The sequence below is a fragment of the Notechis scutatus genome, chromosome Z, assembly GCF_049901735.1.
Source record: "Notechis scutatus isolate UNSWTSFEM ecotype Mainland chromosome Z, rNotScu1.2, whole genome shotgun sequence".
Taxonomy (NCBI): Eukaryota; Metazoa; Chordata; class Lepidosauria; order Squamata; family Elapidae; genus Notechis; species Notechis scutatus.
Genome location: NC_142025.1, coordinates 5,999,178 through 6,018,779, shown reverse-complemented (window position 1 = coordinate 6,018,779; position 19,602 = coordinate 5,999,178). Strand labels below are relative to the sequence as shown.

The 19,602-nt window shown below is 39.9% G+C and overlaps 1 protein-coding gene across 1 annotated transcript in view; it reads right to left on the bottom strand.

The window, feature by feature from the left end:
* The window catches only part of LOC113419511 (sodium channel protein type 5 subunit alpha-like), a 377,390-nt gene that overhangs the window by 282,240 nt on the left and 75,548 nt on the right, over window positions 1–19,602 (bottom strand). The window contains exon 3 of the mRNA XM_087947846.1: window positions 14,618–14,736. Within this exon, the coding sequence (XP_087803972.1) occupies window positions 14,618–14,736 (119 nt within the window). The remainder of the gene's footprint in view (window positions 1–14,617; window positions 14,737–19,602) is intronic.

Below are 19,602 nucleotides of genomic sequence, written 5' to 3'. Positions count from 1 at the left end.
GGTATACAAGGGGCCTTGGATAAGGAAAAGTGACAGCTCCTTGCCCCAAGGAACTTACAACCTAAATTTAGAATAGAAAGAAATAGGAAAGGGATAACAAAGGATGAAAATAAGAATCTACAATGCTCGTGCGTGTATTTGTGAGTGTGTGTGTATGTGAGAGTGAGGGAGAGAAAAAGAAAAGAGACAGAGAGAGAGAGAGAGTTTTCTTCCCCAATGTGGTGGCCAGCAGCAATTTTGGGACGTTTCAATTCCTTCATAAACATGATAACTCAATTAAAGTGATGGTACTGCATCTGTCAGGTATGAACAACCATATCCACATATAACATGTTCAATTAGCTATTTTAATCCTCCTGTCTATGCCACAGGAATCTTTCCAGACTGGCAATTTGGGATTAACAGAGTTAGAAGGGACCTTGTAGGTCATCTAGTCCAACCCCATGCCCAACCGGGAGACCCTACATCATTTCTGACAGATGGCAGTCCAATCTCTCCTTGAAAGTCTCAAGTGATGGCGCTCCCACAACTTCCGAGGGCAACTTCTGTTCCATTGGTTGATTGTTCTCACTGTCAGAAAGTTTCTCCTTATTTCCAGGTTAAATCTCTCCTTGTTCAGTTTCCATCCATTATTAGGTAATTAGGGATTAGGTAAAATTCAATGGCATTTGGGCGGGTGGGGAGATTTCAGACCTTGCCCTCTTGTGCCTCTGCAAAGATTCCAGACTAATTCCCCTTTTGATTCCTCCCCTGGTTGGCCAGTCTCTCTCTCTCTCTTATGGCATAGTCCTGAACCTTGTTTGAAAGTATTGCAGTTTCTTCTTTTCTTCCAAAAGATACAAATAATTTGAGTTGTTGGATAATATCTTATTGGTCTAGAGAAGATAAGGACTAACCTCATCATTCTGTCCTCCTGTAAAAAGGCAAGTTATAACTGTTTACACAATGTCTAAGAGGCCAGACAAGAAATGTCATAAAATGGGGCAAAACTCACTTAATAACAGTCTTGCTTGGCAACATAAATTTTGGACTCAAATATGATTGTAAGTTGAGGACTACCTGTAACTTGGTATTTACCCAGAATTGTTGACAATACCAAAGCAGTCCTGTGTCCTATTTAATTATTCCCTATTTGGCTTAATTAATCACTGGCCACATGCATCTGCCCACACGTCTTGACTTCTTTTTATGCCTTTACATAAAATGAGGCTGGATAATGGCCTTCCAACCTTGCATCAATAAAACCCCCACTATCTACAACTCAATTATTTCAATTACACAAAGGTGAACTTTTAAGCAGGGGGTATCCCTTTCCATTGTTGGGGCAAGAAATAGAAGAAACCGGATATTATTTTTTCCTGCCCCATATCTACTCTCAAAAACTCACTGGGTTGCTAACCTAGTCTGCTAATTCCCACATGAAAACTTAGAAACTAGTAATTGGACTCAGGAGTAAAAACAGTAATCAAAAACATGTTATTCCCCTGGGATCTATCTCTCCCGATGAATAGCTGTAGAGAATTGCAGATGGCCAGCATCGCTTTCTGCCAAATTGACTTGGTGAACACTTATTTTTATAATCTAGTTAAGAAGTTAAGAGGCTTGGGGTCCCGATTCAACTCTTGGAGAGTGAGTCTCTTACTTTTCTTTACTCTTTCCAACAAAAGAAAGTCACTTTCCTGACACACCTTTTTCATGAGTTAGAAAACAGGATGCCAGGAGGAAGGTAAATGATTGCAACTCCTGTAGGGAAAATGGGAAGAGGTTCTTGTGGATTCCTTTGTGGGCAGAGAAAGATTAACAAGCACATTATTTGAAGCTGATTGGCAAAATCAGTGTCACCTGCTCTTTATTTTGAGTTTAGCTCCAAATATAAAATAACTGTCAACTGCCAGGGAAATTAGGAAGTTCAAATGAGCATAAAGATTTATTGCAAGCTCTCTACAAGAATCTGACCAACTAGCTGTTAAGAGAAATGAGCAGGAGATAAGAGAGGTCTTTGGGGGGAGGTGGACTCTTGAGGGCACGCAGGTATTCGAGACTTATGATGCATTTGACCCCTCCCTCAGGCGCAGTGTGGTCATCTCCTACAATAACTGCAATTCTGAAATGCATTCTGATTAAGGATACATACAATATTTAATTTAAATAAAACATTAAACACCTACCTTCCTTTCTTCCTACAAGATAACTCTCAGCCATGAAAAGATTAGCCATTCCTGCTCTATCAGCTAAGCCACAATATTCAACCACAAAAGCTTATAAAGGTACAGGTAGTCCATGATATATGACCACAATTGAACCCAAAATGTCTGTTCCTAAGTGAGGCAGTCATTAAATGAGTTTGACCCATTTTAGGACCTCTCTTGAGACAGATGTGAATTGAATGATTACAGTTGTTAAGTTAGTTAACATTGACTTTCTTTATCAGAAGGTCACAAAAGTTCATCACATGACCTTGAGACACTGCAAACGTCATAAATATGTGTCATTTCCCAAGCATTCAAATTTTGATCCCATGACCGTGAGGATGCTGCAGATTGTAAGAATGGGGGGGGGGACCATAAATCACTACTGTTCTAATTTTCAATAGTCACCAAATGAATGGCTGTAAGTCAAGGATTACCTGTATTAACTAGACTCTTCATCTTGTAGATATGGAAGGACTTCAAAAGTAACTGAGTCCACTCTAATAGCAATAGCACTTATATACCGGTTTATAGTGCTTTCCAGCCCTCTCTAAGCAGTTTACAGAGTCAGCCTCTTGCCCCCAACAATTTGGGTCCTCATTTTACCCACCTCGGAAGGAGGGAAGGCTGAGTCAACCTTGAGCCTAGTGAGATTCGAACTGCCAAACTGTAGGCAGCTGGCAGTCAGCAGAAGTAGCCTGCAGTACTGCACTCTAACCTCTGCGCCACCGAGGCTCCTAATGCTAGTGAAGGAACCTCCTGACAAGTTGTCATTTCCCATGAACGATTATCCTACCTTGCGAGATCATTTGTGCCAACATGAATATTCCTACCAGAAGGAAGCTCCTGCTGCTATTTAGGTAGAATCGGAATAACAGAATTGGAAGGGTCTTGCAGGTCTTCCAATCCAATGCCCTCTTCAGGAAGGAGACCCCATACCATTTTGGATAAATGGTGGTCCAGTCTCCTCTTTAAAAACCTCCAGCATTGGAGCACACATAACTTCCAGAAGCAAGTCATTCTACTGATTAATTTTTCTCACTGTCAGGAAATTGTCTCTTTAGTCCTAAGTTGCTTCTCTCCTTGATTAGTTTCTATCCATTGCTTCTTGTCCTGCCTTCAGGTGCCTTGGAGAATTGGTAGATCCCCTCTTTATTGTGGGAGCCCCTCAAATATTGGAACACTGCTATCATGTCACCCCATAGGCTTTCTTTTCACTAGACTAGACAATTCCAGTAAACGGTTCGCCGTATATTTTAGCTTCCATCTTGCCATTCAACCTCCTTACCCTACCATCCAGACCATTAGAATTTACTCCATCCGCTATCCGACAGCCCTTAAATCTTTCATGACAAATGTCATAAAATTAAATCATATCTCCATGCAAAGCATAAACCATTGTATCAGGCCTTCTGACCGGAATGAAGGATCTATATAAAGAAATGTAAAACTGACCTTGGGGGAAGATATGAGAGAATCTGCTTGCATAGTCCAGAGACAGAGAGAAGCTTAAGAAAGATACTTAAAATAACCCAGCCCTGATTTTTGCTTGGTGTAATGTGGAACAGAGGGGAATCTGGCAAAATTTTCAGGATACTTTTATTCAACCTTACTACAATAAACAACGTTCCTGAAATCCTTAACACCTACTTTTTGGCATGTCCTGCCTAAAGGGCCAGCCCCCAGCACAATATTGTTAGATTTTGTATGCTAGAGCATACAAAACATTTGCTAGATCAATACCTGAATACAGCTCATCAGCCTGGAACCCGCATTATGTATCTGATATTAATACAGTTGAGAAAGTCCAGAAATATTTCACAAGAAGAGTTCTCCACTCTTCTACTCATTGCAGAATACCTTATGCCACCAGACTTGAAATTCTAGACCTAGAAAACTAGAACTACGCCGCCTTCGGTCCGATCTAAGTATAGTATATAAAATTATATATTGCAATGTCCTACCAGTCAATGAATACTTCAACTTCAACCATAACAATACAAGAGCACACAATAGATACAAACTCAAGGTTAATCGCACCAAACTTGATTGCAGGAAATACGACTTCAGCAACAGAGTGGTCAATGTCTGGAATACTCTACCTGACTCTGTGGTTTCTTCCCCAAACCCCAAAAACTTTAACCTTAGACTGTCTGTTATTGACCTCACCCCTTCCTAAGAGATCTGTAGGGGGCGTGCACAAGCGCACCATCCCTGTCCTATTGTTTCTTTTTGTTTTTCTTATTCGTATCCATTTCATGTATTCATAGCTATGTTTATACTTATACCTATTATCTTATAATTGCTTGACAAATAAAATAATAAATAAAATAAATAAATTTCCCCACCACTACTAATTCTACGCAAAATTTTTACACCTCTCTGTTCACTGTTGTGTGCACATCACTTTCTTGAGCCAGTCAATGTTCTTTCCAATTGCCCAGTAAATAGGAACTAAAATGACACAGATGGCCCTTAACCCTTAAGACCACAATTGTGCCCAAAATCTCCCTTCCTATGCAAGACATTTGTTAATTCAGTTGTACCCCATTGTATGACCTTTTCGCCACTTGTTAAGCAAATCACTGCAGTTGTTAAATGAATTGTGTGTGGTTGTTCAGTGAATGTGGCTTTTGCCATTGCTTGTTGGAAGCCAGCTGGGAAAGTTACAAATGGTGATCAGATGACCCTGGGACAGTGCAACTGTCACAAGTACATGTCAGTTGCCAAGCACCGGAATTTTGATCAAGTGGCCATGGGGATGCTGCAAGTGTGAAAACTGGTCCTAAGTCACCTTTTTCAGTGCCATTGTAATTTTGAACAGTCACTAAACAAATGGTTGTAAATCAAGGATTGCACGTACTCAGTATTCCCTTTCTTGCTATTCTTCATTTGTCAGGATGATCATTCATGGCCAGGAAAAAACAAAGATAAATTGGTGCATGGTGCTCAGGTCAGGGGTGGGATTCAAATTTTTTTACTACCGGTTTTATAGGCATGGTTTGGTGGGCAGGGCGTGGCTTGGTGGGCATAACAGGGGAAGGATACTGCAGAATCCCCGTTCCCTCCCCACCCCACCAACCTGCTTTCCAGCTCCGTTCTCCTGTGCAGGGCAATCAAAGAAGACCCAGACGATCAGCTGGGACTCAATGGGAGGCGGAGAATAGATGGGGGCGGGGCCAGTCAGAGGCGGTATTGGCCGGTTCTCCAAACTACTCAAAATTTCTGCTACTGGTTCTCCAGAACTGATCAGAACCTGCTGAATACCACCTCTGGCCCGGGTGAGCAGCAAAACTGCCGCTAAGGGCAGGGGTCTCCAATCTTGGTGACATTAAAACTTGTGGACTTCAGTTCCCAGAATTCTGCAGTCAGCCACGCTGGGAGCTGAAGTTCACAACTCTTAAAGTTGCCAAAGTTGGAGATCCCTGCCCTAAGGGTAACGATGAAGATGAACCAGAGCAACCTTTATCCACTTGCAGAAAGAGACAGATATCGAGATGTGGGGAGCAGGACATGAACCCTTTAAAAAGAAAGTCATCTATTCTACAGCTCCAAAGGAAGTGTGGACAAACACTTGTATAGTGTCTCCTGCTTAAGCAGAGAATCAGACTAGATGACCTCCAAGGCTCTTTCTAGCTCTATTCTGATTGAAGTGCCCCTGAACTGTGTTTGTATCATTTCCTCTGGAGTTGAAGTCCTGAGTCTAAGGCAAGGGTGGGATTCAAATTTTTTAACAACCGGTTCTGTGAACGTGGCTTAGGTGGTGGGCGTGGCTTGGTGGTCATGTGACTGGGTGGACGTGGCTTGGTGGTCATGTTATTGGCTGGGCGTGGCCAACTCAACATCACTCACATCGAGGCACACATCTCCTTGCCTGGCCTCTCATGACTGAGGGGATGCTGCAACAGTCATAAGTGTGAAAAATGGTCATAAGTCACTTTTTTCAGTGCCAGTATAACTTTGAATGGTCACTCCACACAATCAAAGTACCAGCAAAGGAGGGGGGGGAAATCCAGAGAAGTTCCTGAGACATGAAGTTTAGTCCTGCCAAGAATGTAATAAGGGTTAATGGAGAGGCAGTTTCTGTAAGCAACACCAGAATGTTTCCTTCCTGCCTTCCTTACAGGATTAGGCCAGGAATTTCTTCTAACAACCAGTTCTCCAAACTGCTTAGAATGTTAACAACTGGTTCTAGCAAATAGGTGCGAACTAGTAGAATCCCACCCCGGTCTAAGTGGATTTTTATCTTCATTGTTCTTCGATGAAACAGCAGCCTCCACAAGAGGCAGATGGAGCAGAATAATGAGCTCAGAGAGCACTGAGCACCCCACAATCATCTTCATCCTCTTCCTCTTCCTCCTCCTCCTCTTCTTCCCCTCCCTCTTCCACCCTGCAAACCCTTTCTCCTAGCACTGATGTTATCTAATCGGGTCATGAAACAACTGCAAGAAAACCACCAAGCTGAGGACCCCACATTTCAACCCTGAATTATAAATATTCTCTTCTATCTCTTCTGCGTATGATTCTTTCAAAAAAAAAAAAGAAGCCATTTTAAGTTCTTTATTACTGGTTCTAAACCTCTTCTTGAAGGCAAGAACGAGTAGTTTCCAGGTTTGCTTGCTTGATTGCTTGATTTAACTATTTGTTTATTTATTTTCACATTTTTTAAAAAAAAAAATCTCCTTCACGGAGGGACGGTCAATACAACCACCCTCCCACAGTCTTGAAGAGAGTTGCAGACTGCAGACTGCCTTGGAAAAATGTGAGAGACCTAGGATTAAAATTCCAGAGCACGTCCTTGACTTACGACCACAACGGAGCCCCAATTTATTTGGCTAAGCGAAACAGTTAGAAAAATCAGTTTTGCCCCCGTTTTACAACCTTTCTTGTCACAATTGTGAAGTGAATCGCTGTAGCTGTTAAGTGAGCAACACGGTTGTTAAGCGAACCTGGCTTCCCCCGTTGACTTTGCTCAGCAGAAGGCTGCAAAAGGGGATCCCGTGACCCCTGGGACTCTGGAACAGCCATAAATACATCCCATTGCCAAGCATTATGATCACATGACCACGGGGATGCTGCAACGGTTGCAAGAGCGGGGAAAAAGGGTCATGTATCGCTTTTTTTTCTGTGTCCTTGTAACCTTGAACAGTCACTAAATGAATGGTTGTGTATCGGCTGTTGTAAACTAGTTGGCAGATACTTTGCTGTATGTGGCTTCCTTCTTTTCTCCATGAAAGGCAAGTAATCCCCTGTCATCACATGGGGTCTGCAGAGAGAGACAAAGGACAGTCTGTGCACCACGATATAGAATAGAATAGGATAGGAATAGAATAGGAATAGAATAGAATAGAATAGAACAGAATAAATATTGGAAGGAATAGAATAGAAATAGAGTAGAATAGAATTAGGAATAGAATAGAAATGAAATTAGAATAGAATAGAATAGAATAGAATAGAATAGAATAGAATAGAATAGAATAGAATAGAATAGAATAGAATAGAATTAGGAATAGAATAGAAATGAAATTAGAATAGAATAGAATAGAATAGAATAGAATAGAATAGAATAGAATAGAATAGAATAGAATAGAATAAGGAATAGAATAGAAATGAAATTAGAATAGAATAGAATAGAATAGAATAGAATAGAATAGAATAGAATAGAATTAGGAATAGAATAGAAATGAAATTAGAATAGAATAGAATAGAATAGAATAGAATAGAATAGAATAGAATAGAATAGAATAGAATAGAATAGAATAGAATAGAATAGAATAAATATTGGAAAGAAGAGAAGAGAATTAGAATAGAATAGAATAGAATAGAATAGAATTAGAATAGAATAGAAATAGAAATAGAGTAGAATAGAAATAGAGTAGAGTAGAGTAGAGTAGAGTAGAGTAGAGTAGAGTAGAGTAGAATAGAATAGAATAGAATAGAATAGAATAGAATAGAATAGAATAGAATAGAATAGAATAGAATAGAATAGAATTCTTTATTGGCCAAGTGTGATTGGACCGTTGTCTGAGTACAAATGCTCTCAGTGTACATAAATCCCTGTGGCAAACCATATCCCTAGCTTTATGACTGTATGTCACTTAGGTTGCATCATGACCTGTAACACCGGGATCCCCAACTCTATCTGTGGACCAGCACTGGGTTGCAGCATGCCAGAAAACAAGCTGCACAAACAACCCAAACTCCATCCATAGGATGCAGGTAGCACACAAAACCATGCCCCTTCTGGCCTGTGGGAAAAAACTCTCTCCAAAGAGCCAGCCCCTGATGCCCCTAAGGTCGGGGAGCACTGTTGTAACAGATACCTGTACTAAGACCTGTTCATCAACTGTCAAGAAATACAGGTTATCCTCAACTTACAACAGTTCATTGAGTGACTGTTCAAAGTTCAAACAGACTCTAGAAAAAGTGCAGAGAAGAGCAACCAGGATGATGAGGGGGCTGGAGGCTCAAACTTACGATAAACGGTTGCACGAACTGGGCCTGGCTAATCTAGGGAAGAGAAGGACCAGGGAGACAGGATAGCAGTCTTCCAATATCTGAGGGGCTGCCATAGAGAGGAGGAAGGGGTCAAGCTATTTTCTAGAGCACCTGTAGGTCAGACAAGGAATAATGGATGGAAACTGAACAAGGAGAGATTCAACCTGGAAATAAAGAGAAATTTTCTGACAGTGAGAACAATCAACTAATGGAACAGCTTGCCCTCAGAAGTTGTGGGAGCATCATCCCTGGAGGCTTTCAATAAGAGATTGGACTGCCATTTGTCAGAAATGGTGTAGGGTCTCCTGCTTAGGTGGGTGGTTGGACTAGATGACCTACAAGGTCCCTTCCAACTCTGATTATCTGTTATCTGTTAGTTACAACGGGACTGAAAAAAAGTGACTTAGGACTGTTTTTCACTCTTCCAACCGTTGCAGCATTCTGATGGTCACGGATTAAATTTCGGACACTTGGCAACTGGTTCATATTTATGACGGTTGCAGTGTCCTGAGACCACATGATCCCCTTTTACGACCTTCTTATAAACAAAGTCAATGGGGAAGCCATATTCCCTTAATAATTTGATAACTGCAATGATAACTACACTTAATAACTGTGGCAAGAAAAGTTGTAAAATGAGGCAACTTCACTTAACAAATATATTGCTTAGCAATAGAAATGTTGGGCTCAATTATGGTTGTAAGTCGAGGACTAACTGTAGTTCCTGAATATAGGTATTGATATTGGAGGAGATAAAATTCTCCACTATTCCTGGGAGACCATGAGTTCAAGTCCTGCCTTAGCCATGAAAGCCACCTGGGTGACTTTGGGCCAATCAACCAAGAGATTGCAAGTTTTAGTCCCACCAGCTGGATGAGCCAGTCACTCTCTCTCTCTCTCTCTCAGCCCAACTGACCTCACAAGGTTGTTTTTGTGGGGAAAATATGAAGAGGAGGAATCTGGCTTCCCCACTGACTTTGCTTGTCAAAAGGTCGCAACAGATGATCACACAACCCTGGGACATTGCAACCATCATAAATGTGAATCAGTTGACAGGTGCCTGAATGTTTATCATGTGACCATGGGGGTGCTGCAACAGCCATACATGTGAAAAATAGTCCTAAGTCAGGTTATTTTAGTGTTGTTGTAACTTTGAACAGTGACTAAATTGAACTGTTGTTAAGTTGAGAACTACCTGTATGCCCCAAAGCATTTGCAATCACCAAAAAGCTATTTATGGTAAGCATCGCATGTTATTATGTGGCAAGTTGCATCCAGTTTTCATTTTTATTTTTAGTAAAGCAATTTTATAGACTTTACATTAGTGAAGGTATGTTGAAATATTTGAGCATTACTGCTTGGTGATATAACAAGGGCCAGAAAAATTGCTGAATAGAGTTATATTATTGTCTCCATTAGTCATGAACCACTGTGAATTGTGTACTGTCATCAATGTGCACACAAGTAAATCTGCTTTGTCTTGATAAGATTAATATGGCCAATAACAGAAGTAGGACTAAAACGCCGATGATTAACAAAATAAATTATCCTTCCTGATTTTAAAAGAGGAGAGAAATCATGCAATCTGGCTTGATTTTCAATTTAAATGGTTTGCTCCATTCAAGTATCATAGAAGAGATTTTTTTGACTTGTTGCTAATTTAATGAGGGCACACAACCCAGGGTCCCCTCACAAGCTCATCCAATGTTTCTTGAAATATGAGGCAGACTTATTACATTTATCCTGCGTGAGCTCTGTCTTTTGATCAAATATCAAGAGAACCAGAAGCATAACACGAGCTTTGCTGAGTCATGGAGGACATGCATTCTAATAAATCTGTTTCAACCAATTTGTAAAGTACACACTTGCTTGAATGAAGTCATCAAATCTCATCTCTTGCCTGCAGCTCCGTGCATTAAATATTGCAGGCTGCAATACAGGTTAGAGACTTAAGCTTTCTGTGCTGATATAGATACAGTACGACCCTGGCATTGTTCATGTTTTCAAGCCAGACAGAAGAACTTTATCTGACTGTTGGTATAAATCCACCCACACATTCCTGCAGGATGTGGGGAGTGAAATCCCTTCCTGTAAACCCAAGGGAAGAATGACATTTGCTTGGTCTTACATTCTTAAAGACTCATTGTATTGACAGCATCCACAGAGCAAAAAGCAACAGCCCACGAGAACAGTGAAAAAATGTCACAAGGTGTACTTGTCTCGTAGCCAAGGAATATAGTTGGGAGCAAGAAACCTGACCCTCAGCTAAACTGTACAAACCTTCTTCCCAAACGTGTCTGCCTCTTTGCTTACAGTGCAAGTGTTATATCTACCAGGCTATAGGCTGATATTCGGGCGGCTAAATTATTCTGGATTCCCTCTGCGTCTAATTCTTACATCTGAATGTTATGCTGGCATAGAGGCTGCAGGGGGAAATGACTAACATTAACATGTAATAAATTCTTGTGCATAATGTCAAGTATGTTGCATTTTTATGCATACATTAAATCTCAACTCCTTTTTCTACAACACAATATGAAATTGTTAGGCTTGTGATTGTTTCCCCCAGTTTGTCTGGCTATTTTACAATCCATGGATTTACTGCTACCTCCCACATTCGCCTCTACCAAAAGAAGAGAATATTGGTAGTGCTGGGATGAACTGTGGGATCCTTGGTGCTCCCAAAGCTTGTTTTCTTGCAGATATTTCAGTACCTAACTAGGGTAATCTAGGTGCACTGATGATGTTACATAGTTTGGTAATGAAACGTCTGCAAGAAAACAACCAAGCTCAGAGACACCAAGGCCCTCACAGATTTAATCCTGATTCACTTTTGGGATTCTCTAATATCACTTACTATTTGCTATCATAAAAGTGGAGCAATTCTTGTCCATACTAAACACACAAAAGTGAAACATATCCAGTGTGGTGCTTTTATTTTCAAAACCGATAATGGATAAGGTATCTTAATAGCACATAGACATATACCAATTCATACTGCTTTCTAGCCCTCTCTAAGTAGTTTACAGAGTCAGCCTCCTGCCCCTAAAAATCTGGGTCCTCATTTTACCCACCTCAGACGGATGGGAGATTAAGTCAACTTTGAGCTGTTGAGAATCGAACTGCCAAACTGCAGACAGCTAGCAGTCAGCAGAAATAGCCTGCAGTACTGCATTCTACCACTGCAACAACACGGTTCTAATATCCCTTTTGTCTAATCCTTAGCTACAAGACAATGTTCCCAACCTTCTCTCAAAGAACTGCAAATATGAGCTTGCTTCTGCTCTGAAAAATTGGAATTTTCTGCAGAAAATGTGAAATGATAACCTTATCCTTTTTACTCTTACATTATTGTACAGTACAGATAGTCCTCGACTTGCAACCACAACTGAGCCCAAAATTTCTGTTGCTAGCAAGACAGTTAAGTGAATTTTCGCTCATTTTATGACCTTTCTTGTCAGGGTAGTTAAGTGAATCACAGCAATTGTTCAATAAGTAACATGGTTTTTAAGTTTCCCATTGACTTTGCTTGCCAGAAGTTTACAAAAGCTGATCACGTGACCCCAGCACACTGCAACCATCATAAATACATGCCAGTTGCAAACCATGTGTGATCATGGGACCACAGGGATGCTGCAATGGTGATAAGTGTGAAAAACGGTCATAAGTCACTTTTTTTTCTACGTCGTTGTAACTTTGAATGGTCTCTAAATAATCTGTTGTAAGTCAAGGACTACCTGTATGCATTTTTTGATGTAAGTCTTTAGAGTAGATCCACCCTTAAAGAAACTGATGGGTTGAATATCTTTAGTGGAGAAATGAAATTATCATTTGAGTCTTTATCAGTTTTCCCTAATTCAGAACGTTGGACAACATTTTGTCAATGTCACCATGCCTTACACACACACACACACACACACACACACACACACACGGAGAGTTGCAAAGGTATTATGCAAACCCTCATGAACACAAAATGTTTTGTACCTTCACTATTCCAATGTTGCCTTTTCCCCACCAGGTAGCCACTGTAATTGTTCTTTGCAATTAATAACAGGCTTACAGAACCGCTTCATAGTGCTTTACATCCCTCTCTAAATAGTTTACAGAGTCAGCATCTTTCCCCCAACAATCTTGGTCTTCATTTTACTGACCTTGGAAGGATGGAAGGCTGAGTCAACCTGGAGCCCCATCAGGGTTGAACTCCGGGCAGTGAGAAGAGTTAGCCTCTTAGCTTACAACAATTCATTTAGTGACCGTTCAAAATTACAGTGGCACAGAAAAAAGTGACTTATGACTGTTTCACACACTTATGTCCATCAAAATTCAGATGTTTGGCAACTGGTTCAGATTTATGACGGTTGCAGTGTCCCAGGGTCATGTGATCAACTTTTGCCACCTTCTGACAAGCAAAGTCAATGGGGAAGCCAGATTCACTTAACAACTGCAGCAAGAAAGGTCGTAAAAAAGAGGAAATTCAGTTAAATATTTTGTTGGGCTCAATTATGGTCCTAAGTCGAGAACTATCTATAGGTGGATTTAATAATATCCTGTTCAGAAACACTGTTCTCAACAATTGTTCTCAACCCTAGCTTAACTCCGATTAAACTAACCTTGGTCTCTAAATGTATACGACTACATTTACCCATAAGCTAGCCTTAAGGCTGGGTAAACCAGCATATTAGGCTAAAAATATGGTTCCGTGCACAGTATGCAAACTGAGATCTGAAAAACATTATGAAGAACAAAAATTCTCCCAGCATCACTTTCAAACATCTGCAAGATACCACAAATTGTTCCCACTAATAAGTTACATTCCCACAGCTACAAAATGAAATCTGGACAGGTATTTTTTCTGTTCCACAATTTCAGGATATCAAAACAAAAAAAGGGAGCAGCAAAATGTATAATTCAACACATCAAAGAAATTTCATTAATGTCCATAATACAATATAGCTAACAGTTCCATCAGTGCATAATTGAAATACATTCTCTTTGTGTCACTTTATCAGGAAAAGCTGTATCTCTTGCAATTATGGGGGTTGATCTGTTTTTAAAAGTATAGGTCATTCATTGAAAACGAAAAAATGAAATACACACTTACCCATTTATTATGTTCACCCAAGACAGATAAATAGACATGGTTTAAAGAGGCTTTGTGTGCATTCTTCAAAAATTATTCGTGCTTCAAAAATTAAAAATTAACATATATGCATAAATCTAGTACATAATAAGATAGTCAAAATCCCCCCTATTTAAGCATTCTTCTAAACTAAAAGCACAATTTCCTCCATTTTTTAACCCTTTAAAAGTCTGAAGAGTTAATAAAAATAGATATACTTGCAGGAGCTCAACGATCAGACATATTTTTTTTTAAACACACCTCTATAACTACAATCTTGGGTGCACAATATTTAATGATCAAAAGTGATCTCTTCCCATGATAAGCATAGCAGAACAAATTATGCAAAATGAAAGGAAATCTGCACAGAGGTATTATGCAAAATAAAGGGGAAAATATTCAAAGGGTTCAATTTGCATTATCTGTGCAAGTGTTAAAAAATTCAGCTCTCCTGGTTTATAAACTGAGAGATTTTGTTTCATTTTTGCTAGTAATATACTTCTTTTCCCCCATACAGGTCTGTAATGACCAACAGTCAGCAACTACGAATACATTCAGAAGAAGAAGAGCAGAAGGAAGCAATATGGTGTCTTCCAGATGTTTTGGATTACAGTTTCTATAATCCCTGATATGCGACTGAGGCTGTGAAAATAAAAAGAAAAAATCTTGGAGCTATATTTCAAAATATTTGGAAGACACCCTCAGGCTCAGCTCTAAGTGAATAAGAGCAACCCAACTCAATTAAATCCATATAACATTACTGTTCAATGACTATATTGGTCAGAGAAAAAAACAGGTAAAAGGATATGAATGTACCAGAATTTTAATTGCTATTTTTCTGATTCGATGAAAAGGAGTAAGAATGTACAAGGCAGGAGTGGCACTAAATCGAAAGATCGTCTTCCCTTTGTTCAGTACTATAAATGTCTGGAAAACAAAGGAGAAGATAAACAAATATTAAGATCTGAATTAAAATCTCACATTACGTAAGCAACAGTTATTTCTAAGGCTGTTTATTCAGTGCTTCAAATCTCCCCCAAACCTCTTTGTTGTTCATTAAGGGAGTCATTTAGGCTTCTAGTTGGATTAGTGTTCATAAAAGGTGTTGCTGCTTTAGAGGAGTCACTCATTAAAGTTGCTGCAACTCTTAAAGTAGCCACAGCTTTTACTTGGACTGCAGGGAGTTAGCACATTTAGTTAGACATGAGTTTAAGTGCTGCACATCCTGCTACTTGTAAAAACAAACATTATTTTCCAATCAATATTACAATTCATATTGTTCTTCCTGAAAGAGGAGTGATGTCCAGATATCAGGATGAACATTTATAACAAAAGTACAATTGAATGTTTTATTAGCAAAATGCATGAGCAGAGGCCTAACTGCCATTATTCTGACTGTGCTACATAGAGGATTGTTGCATATATGAAAATAAAATATATAAATTTATTTTTGAAATAGAGATAGAAAGAGAGAGCTAGAGAGAGGAAGAGATAGAGACAGAGGAGAGAGAGAGAGAGAGAGAGAAAGTGAGCAAGAGTGATAAAGAGAGGGGGGAAATAGCAGATAGAATAATGCTCAGCTCGTTTTTTTCAATTACTTTTCATCACAGCAACCTCGATGCTCATTATCACTTCCCAAGCAAGAAGAAAGATTTCCTGGACCATAACTTTTATGTATCTTTTAAAAAATCAATTGACCTTTCAGCTCATATCCCTTTAAAGCTTTGTTTTTCCAGTGTTTTAACATAAAAGTAAAGTTGCAAACTTTTTTTTGACTAGGTCTAGCTGTGCCTTTAAAAGGTGAGTAGATAGCAAAGACCCAACAAGCATAGACTAAATTTATATGGCTGGGGAAAACACATGATCTACTGAAATGTAATCAAATCTACCTAGTAAAGTGATCTTTCAAAGAGAAACTTTTCTGCATTTGCTGTATAATTCAATAAAGCTTCCAGCATTCATTATCCCACCAAAAATTTTTCTTGTATATAAACTGTTTTTATAGATTTATTGCTAGCCAGCAATGAGAATTGATCAATTTCTAGGAATCTCTCTAGCTTTGTTCAGCTATTCTTGCTACTGCTATCACATAACATATATTACTCATTGTGTATAGCAAAGTGCCTTGCAGAAAAGGAAGATCACAATTATTTCATGTGTAGGCAGCCTAAACATATACTCACTAACTGGAAAATTGCCAGTATTACTACTAGACCAAGCCAAATCCTTAAATGTTAGGAAATTTCTGGAAGATTGCCATTCAGACAAAAAAGCCATCAACAGCCATATAGAAATAAACCATATTTATACACCAATCAAAGGAGAAAACAAAAAAGCAAGAAGGAAAAAAAAATCCAGAACTCATAGTCTCTAACACCAGCATCCAGATTAACAGATTTATACCAGACAAACAAGCAAAGAACAACACCCTAATCAAGAAGAAAACCCCTGCTTGGTAGCTACCCTATATACACAAGTTTTTCTATATAATATAAAAGCTACCTAAATAAACAGGGAGCAAACTCACACTCACTAATACTGATGTTAGTGTCATAAAATGCTGAAAGGAAACAACCAAATTCACAGCATTGAACCCTGAGCTACATACATAGTTAGTCCTCATAGTTTGCTTAGTGATTGTTTGAAGTTACTATGGCACTGACAAGGGTGGGATTCAAATTTTTAAATAACCGCTTATGTGGGCATGGCTAAGTGGGCAGGGCCATGTGACAGGGTGGTCATGGCTTCTTTCTTTTGCAGCCCCTCCCCCGTCTTTTCTTTGCCTCTTGGGCCTCCTGGCATTTTTGCTCCCGCAGGCACGCAGCCCACTCCCACACTCTGTTTTTGGGCCTCCTGGGGGGCGTTTTTGCTCCCAACGAGCTTCCCTGGAGCCCCGAAAGGTAAAAAATGGAGCATGGAGTGGGGTGGAGTGCAGCACACACATCCCGTTCCCCCCCGTACCCCTTTTTGCCTCCTGGGCAAAGCAATAAGACAGCGAGGGGGATCCTGGCACAGCTGGTGATCGGAACAGCTGATCGTTGGGAGTGGGGAAAGAAATACCTTCAGGAGTGACTGGGCGGGGAGAATGCGGTCAGCGATGTTGGGCATGCACGATAAAGAACTGGCTGGGAGGGGAGGGGGCGGGTGGAGAGGGGCGGAGCCAGCCAGGGGCACGATTTGCCGGTTCTCCGAACTGTGTAGAATCATAACAACCAGTTCTATAGAACCGGTCCAAACTGGTAGAATTCCACCCCGGGCACTGAAAAAAGTGACTCATGACCTTTGCCACACTTATGACCATTGGAACATGCCCATGGTCACATGATCGAAATTCAGCTGCTTGGCAATTGACTTATATTTATGACAGTTGCAGGATCATGTGGTTGCCATTTGCAAATTTCTGACAAGCCAAGTCAACGGGGAAACCAGGTTCATTTAACAACCATGTGATTAACTTAAGAATGGCAAGGATTCATTTAACAACTGTGGCAAGAAAGGTTGTTAAAATGGGGCAAAACTCACTTAACAAATTTCTCGCTTAGCAACAAAAATTTTGGGCTAAATTGTGGTCGTAAGTTGAGGACTACTTGTATTCTCTTTTATTGAGTTGTCCAGTATTCACTTACAATGAACCATCTCATATAATGAAAAACACTACTCAAGTTATTATTCATAGCCTTAAGATCTAAAGGCGTTTTGTGGAAAAACCTAGCTTTCTGACATCTGTCTAAAAAGGGACAGTTGCTGAAGGTGGTTTAAAAGAGAATTTTAGACCTTTCCAATTTGTTATGTATGTTGTCTATATTTCCATCTTTAGGTCCCCTCTCCTCCTCCTTTTTATAATGCAGAACAGATTAATACTCCTATCTTAAACTTTAGTTCCATAACAATTATCCTTTGAGATAGGCTGGATCAAGACATAGGCAGTCCTCATCTTATGAACACAATTGGGACTGGAAAGTTCATCATTAAGTGGTACATCATTAAGCCAGACATCACAGGACTGTGATTTGCAACTTTTCTGACAACTGTGCCACCATGACAAAGAGCCATGATGGCACAGTACAGAGGTGGTATTCAGCAGGTTCTGACCAGTTGTGGAGAACTGGTAGCGGAAATTTTGAGTAGTTTGGAGAACCGCCCTCTGATTGGCTAGTCTAGTAAAGAGAAGTACCAGGGGAGACAGGATAGCGGTCTTCCAATATTTGAGGGGCTGCCACAGGGAGGAGGGGGTCAAGCTACTTTCTAAAGCGCCTGTAAGCCAGACAAGAAACAATGGATGGAAACTGAACAAGGAGAGATTCAACCTGGAAATAAGGAGAAACTTTCTGACAGTGAGAACAATCAACCAATGGAACAGAACTTGCCCTTGGAAGTTGTGGGAGCGCCATCACTTGAGACTTTCAAGAAGAGATTGGACTGTCATTTGTCAGAAATGGTGTAGGGTCTCCCACTTGGGCGGGGGGTTGGACTAGATGACCTACAAGGTCCCTTCCAACTCTGATTATCTGTTATCTGGCCCAGCCCCCATCTCTTCTCTGCCTCCCATTGAGTCCCAGCTGATTGGCTGGGTCTCCTTCGGTTGCCCTACACAGGAGAACGGAGCTGGAAAGCAGGTTAGTGGGGTGGGGAGGGAATGGGGATTTTGCAGTAACCTTCTCCCAGGTGGGACAGATTTGTTTTATTTTTTAAATTTATTTTCTTTATTAAATTTATTATTTGTCACCTATCTTACTATAAAAAGAATCTAGATGGCATATTTTATTATAGTTTAGTTCAAACCATACACCAAGCCACATTTTAAATTAGCATACTTGTACTTCGCTACCCCTTGGTAATTCATTCTGGAAGATGCGAAAAATATGAAAACCAACAAGTGCCAATAAAACCACGTGACTTACCACGTGGCCCACTATTTCAGCCAGTAAAACTGGCGAGTCACGAGGCAACCAGAGTCTGCAAATTATTTCTTGCTTGTTGACTACCAGGAAAAAGAGAAGCACTGGGATAAAATTTCTGCGTCAGAACACATTGAATACCTAATTCAATGAGTTTTGAAGCAGTCAAGTGCTGGAGTACATACGAGTGTACTCTACACTGAATGAATGAAACAAGCAACTGATCACAATCTGTGATTGCTGAAAGGAAGCTGAACCTGATTCTCTAGTTCAAATCCAACATAAAATCCTGGATTGGATTAGTTAAAAATATTTAGCGATAGTTCCCTAAAGTGACCAGCAACCTTTTTTCTTATGGAAGGTAAGTTTCTCTTACCTTATGGAAGCTAGAATAATTAATCAGAGGAACAATTTGCCTCCAGAAGTTGTAAATGCTCCAACACTGGAGGTTTTTAAGAAGAGATTGGATGACCATTTGTCTGAGGTGTTGTAGGGTTTCTTGCCTAAGCAGGGGGTTGGACTGGAAGACCTCCAAGGTCCCTTTCAACTCTGTTATTCTATTCTATTCTATTCTATTCTATTCTATTCTATTCTATTCTTCATTCCAGTATCGTATCTAATCTATTCTATTCTTATCCCTTATTCTATTCTATTCTATTCTATTCTATTCTATTCTATTCTATTCTATTCTATTCTATTCTATTCTATTCTTCATTCCAGCATCGTATCTAATCTATTCTATTCTTATCCCTTATTCTATTCTATTCTATTCTATTCTATTCTATTCTATTCTATTCTATTCTACCAAGTTCAGTTTAATTTCTGGAGCCTTTAATGAACACATCAAGGTACTCTTCATGACAATAATATGGAAGCGAGCTACTGCTGCTTTTTT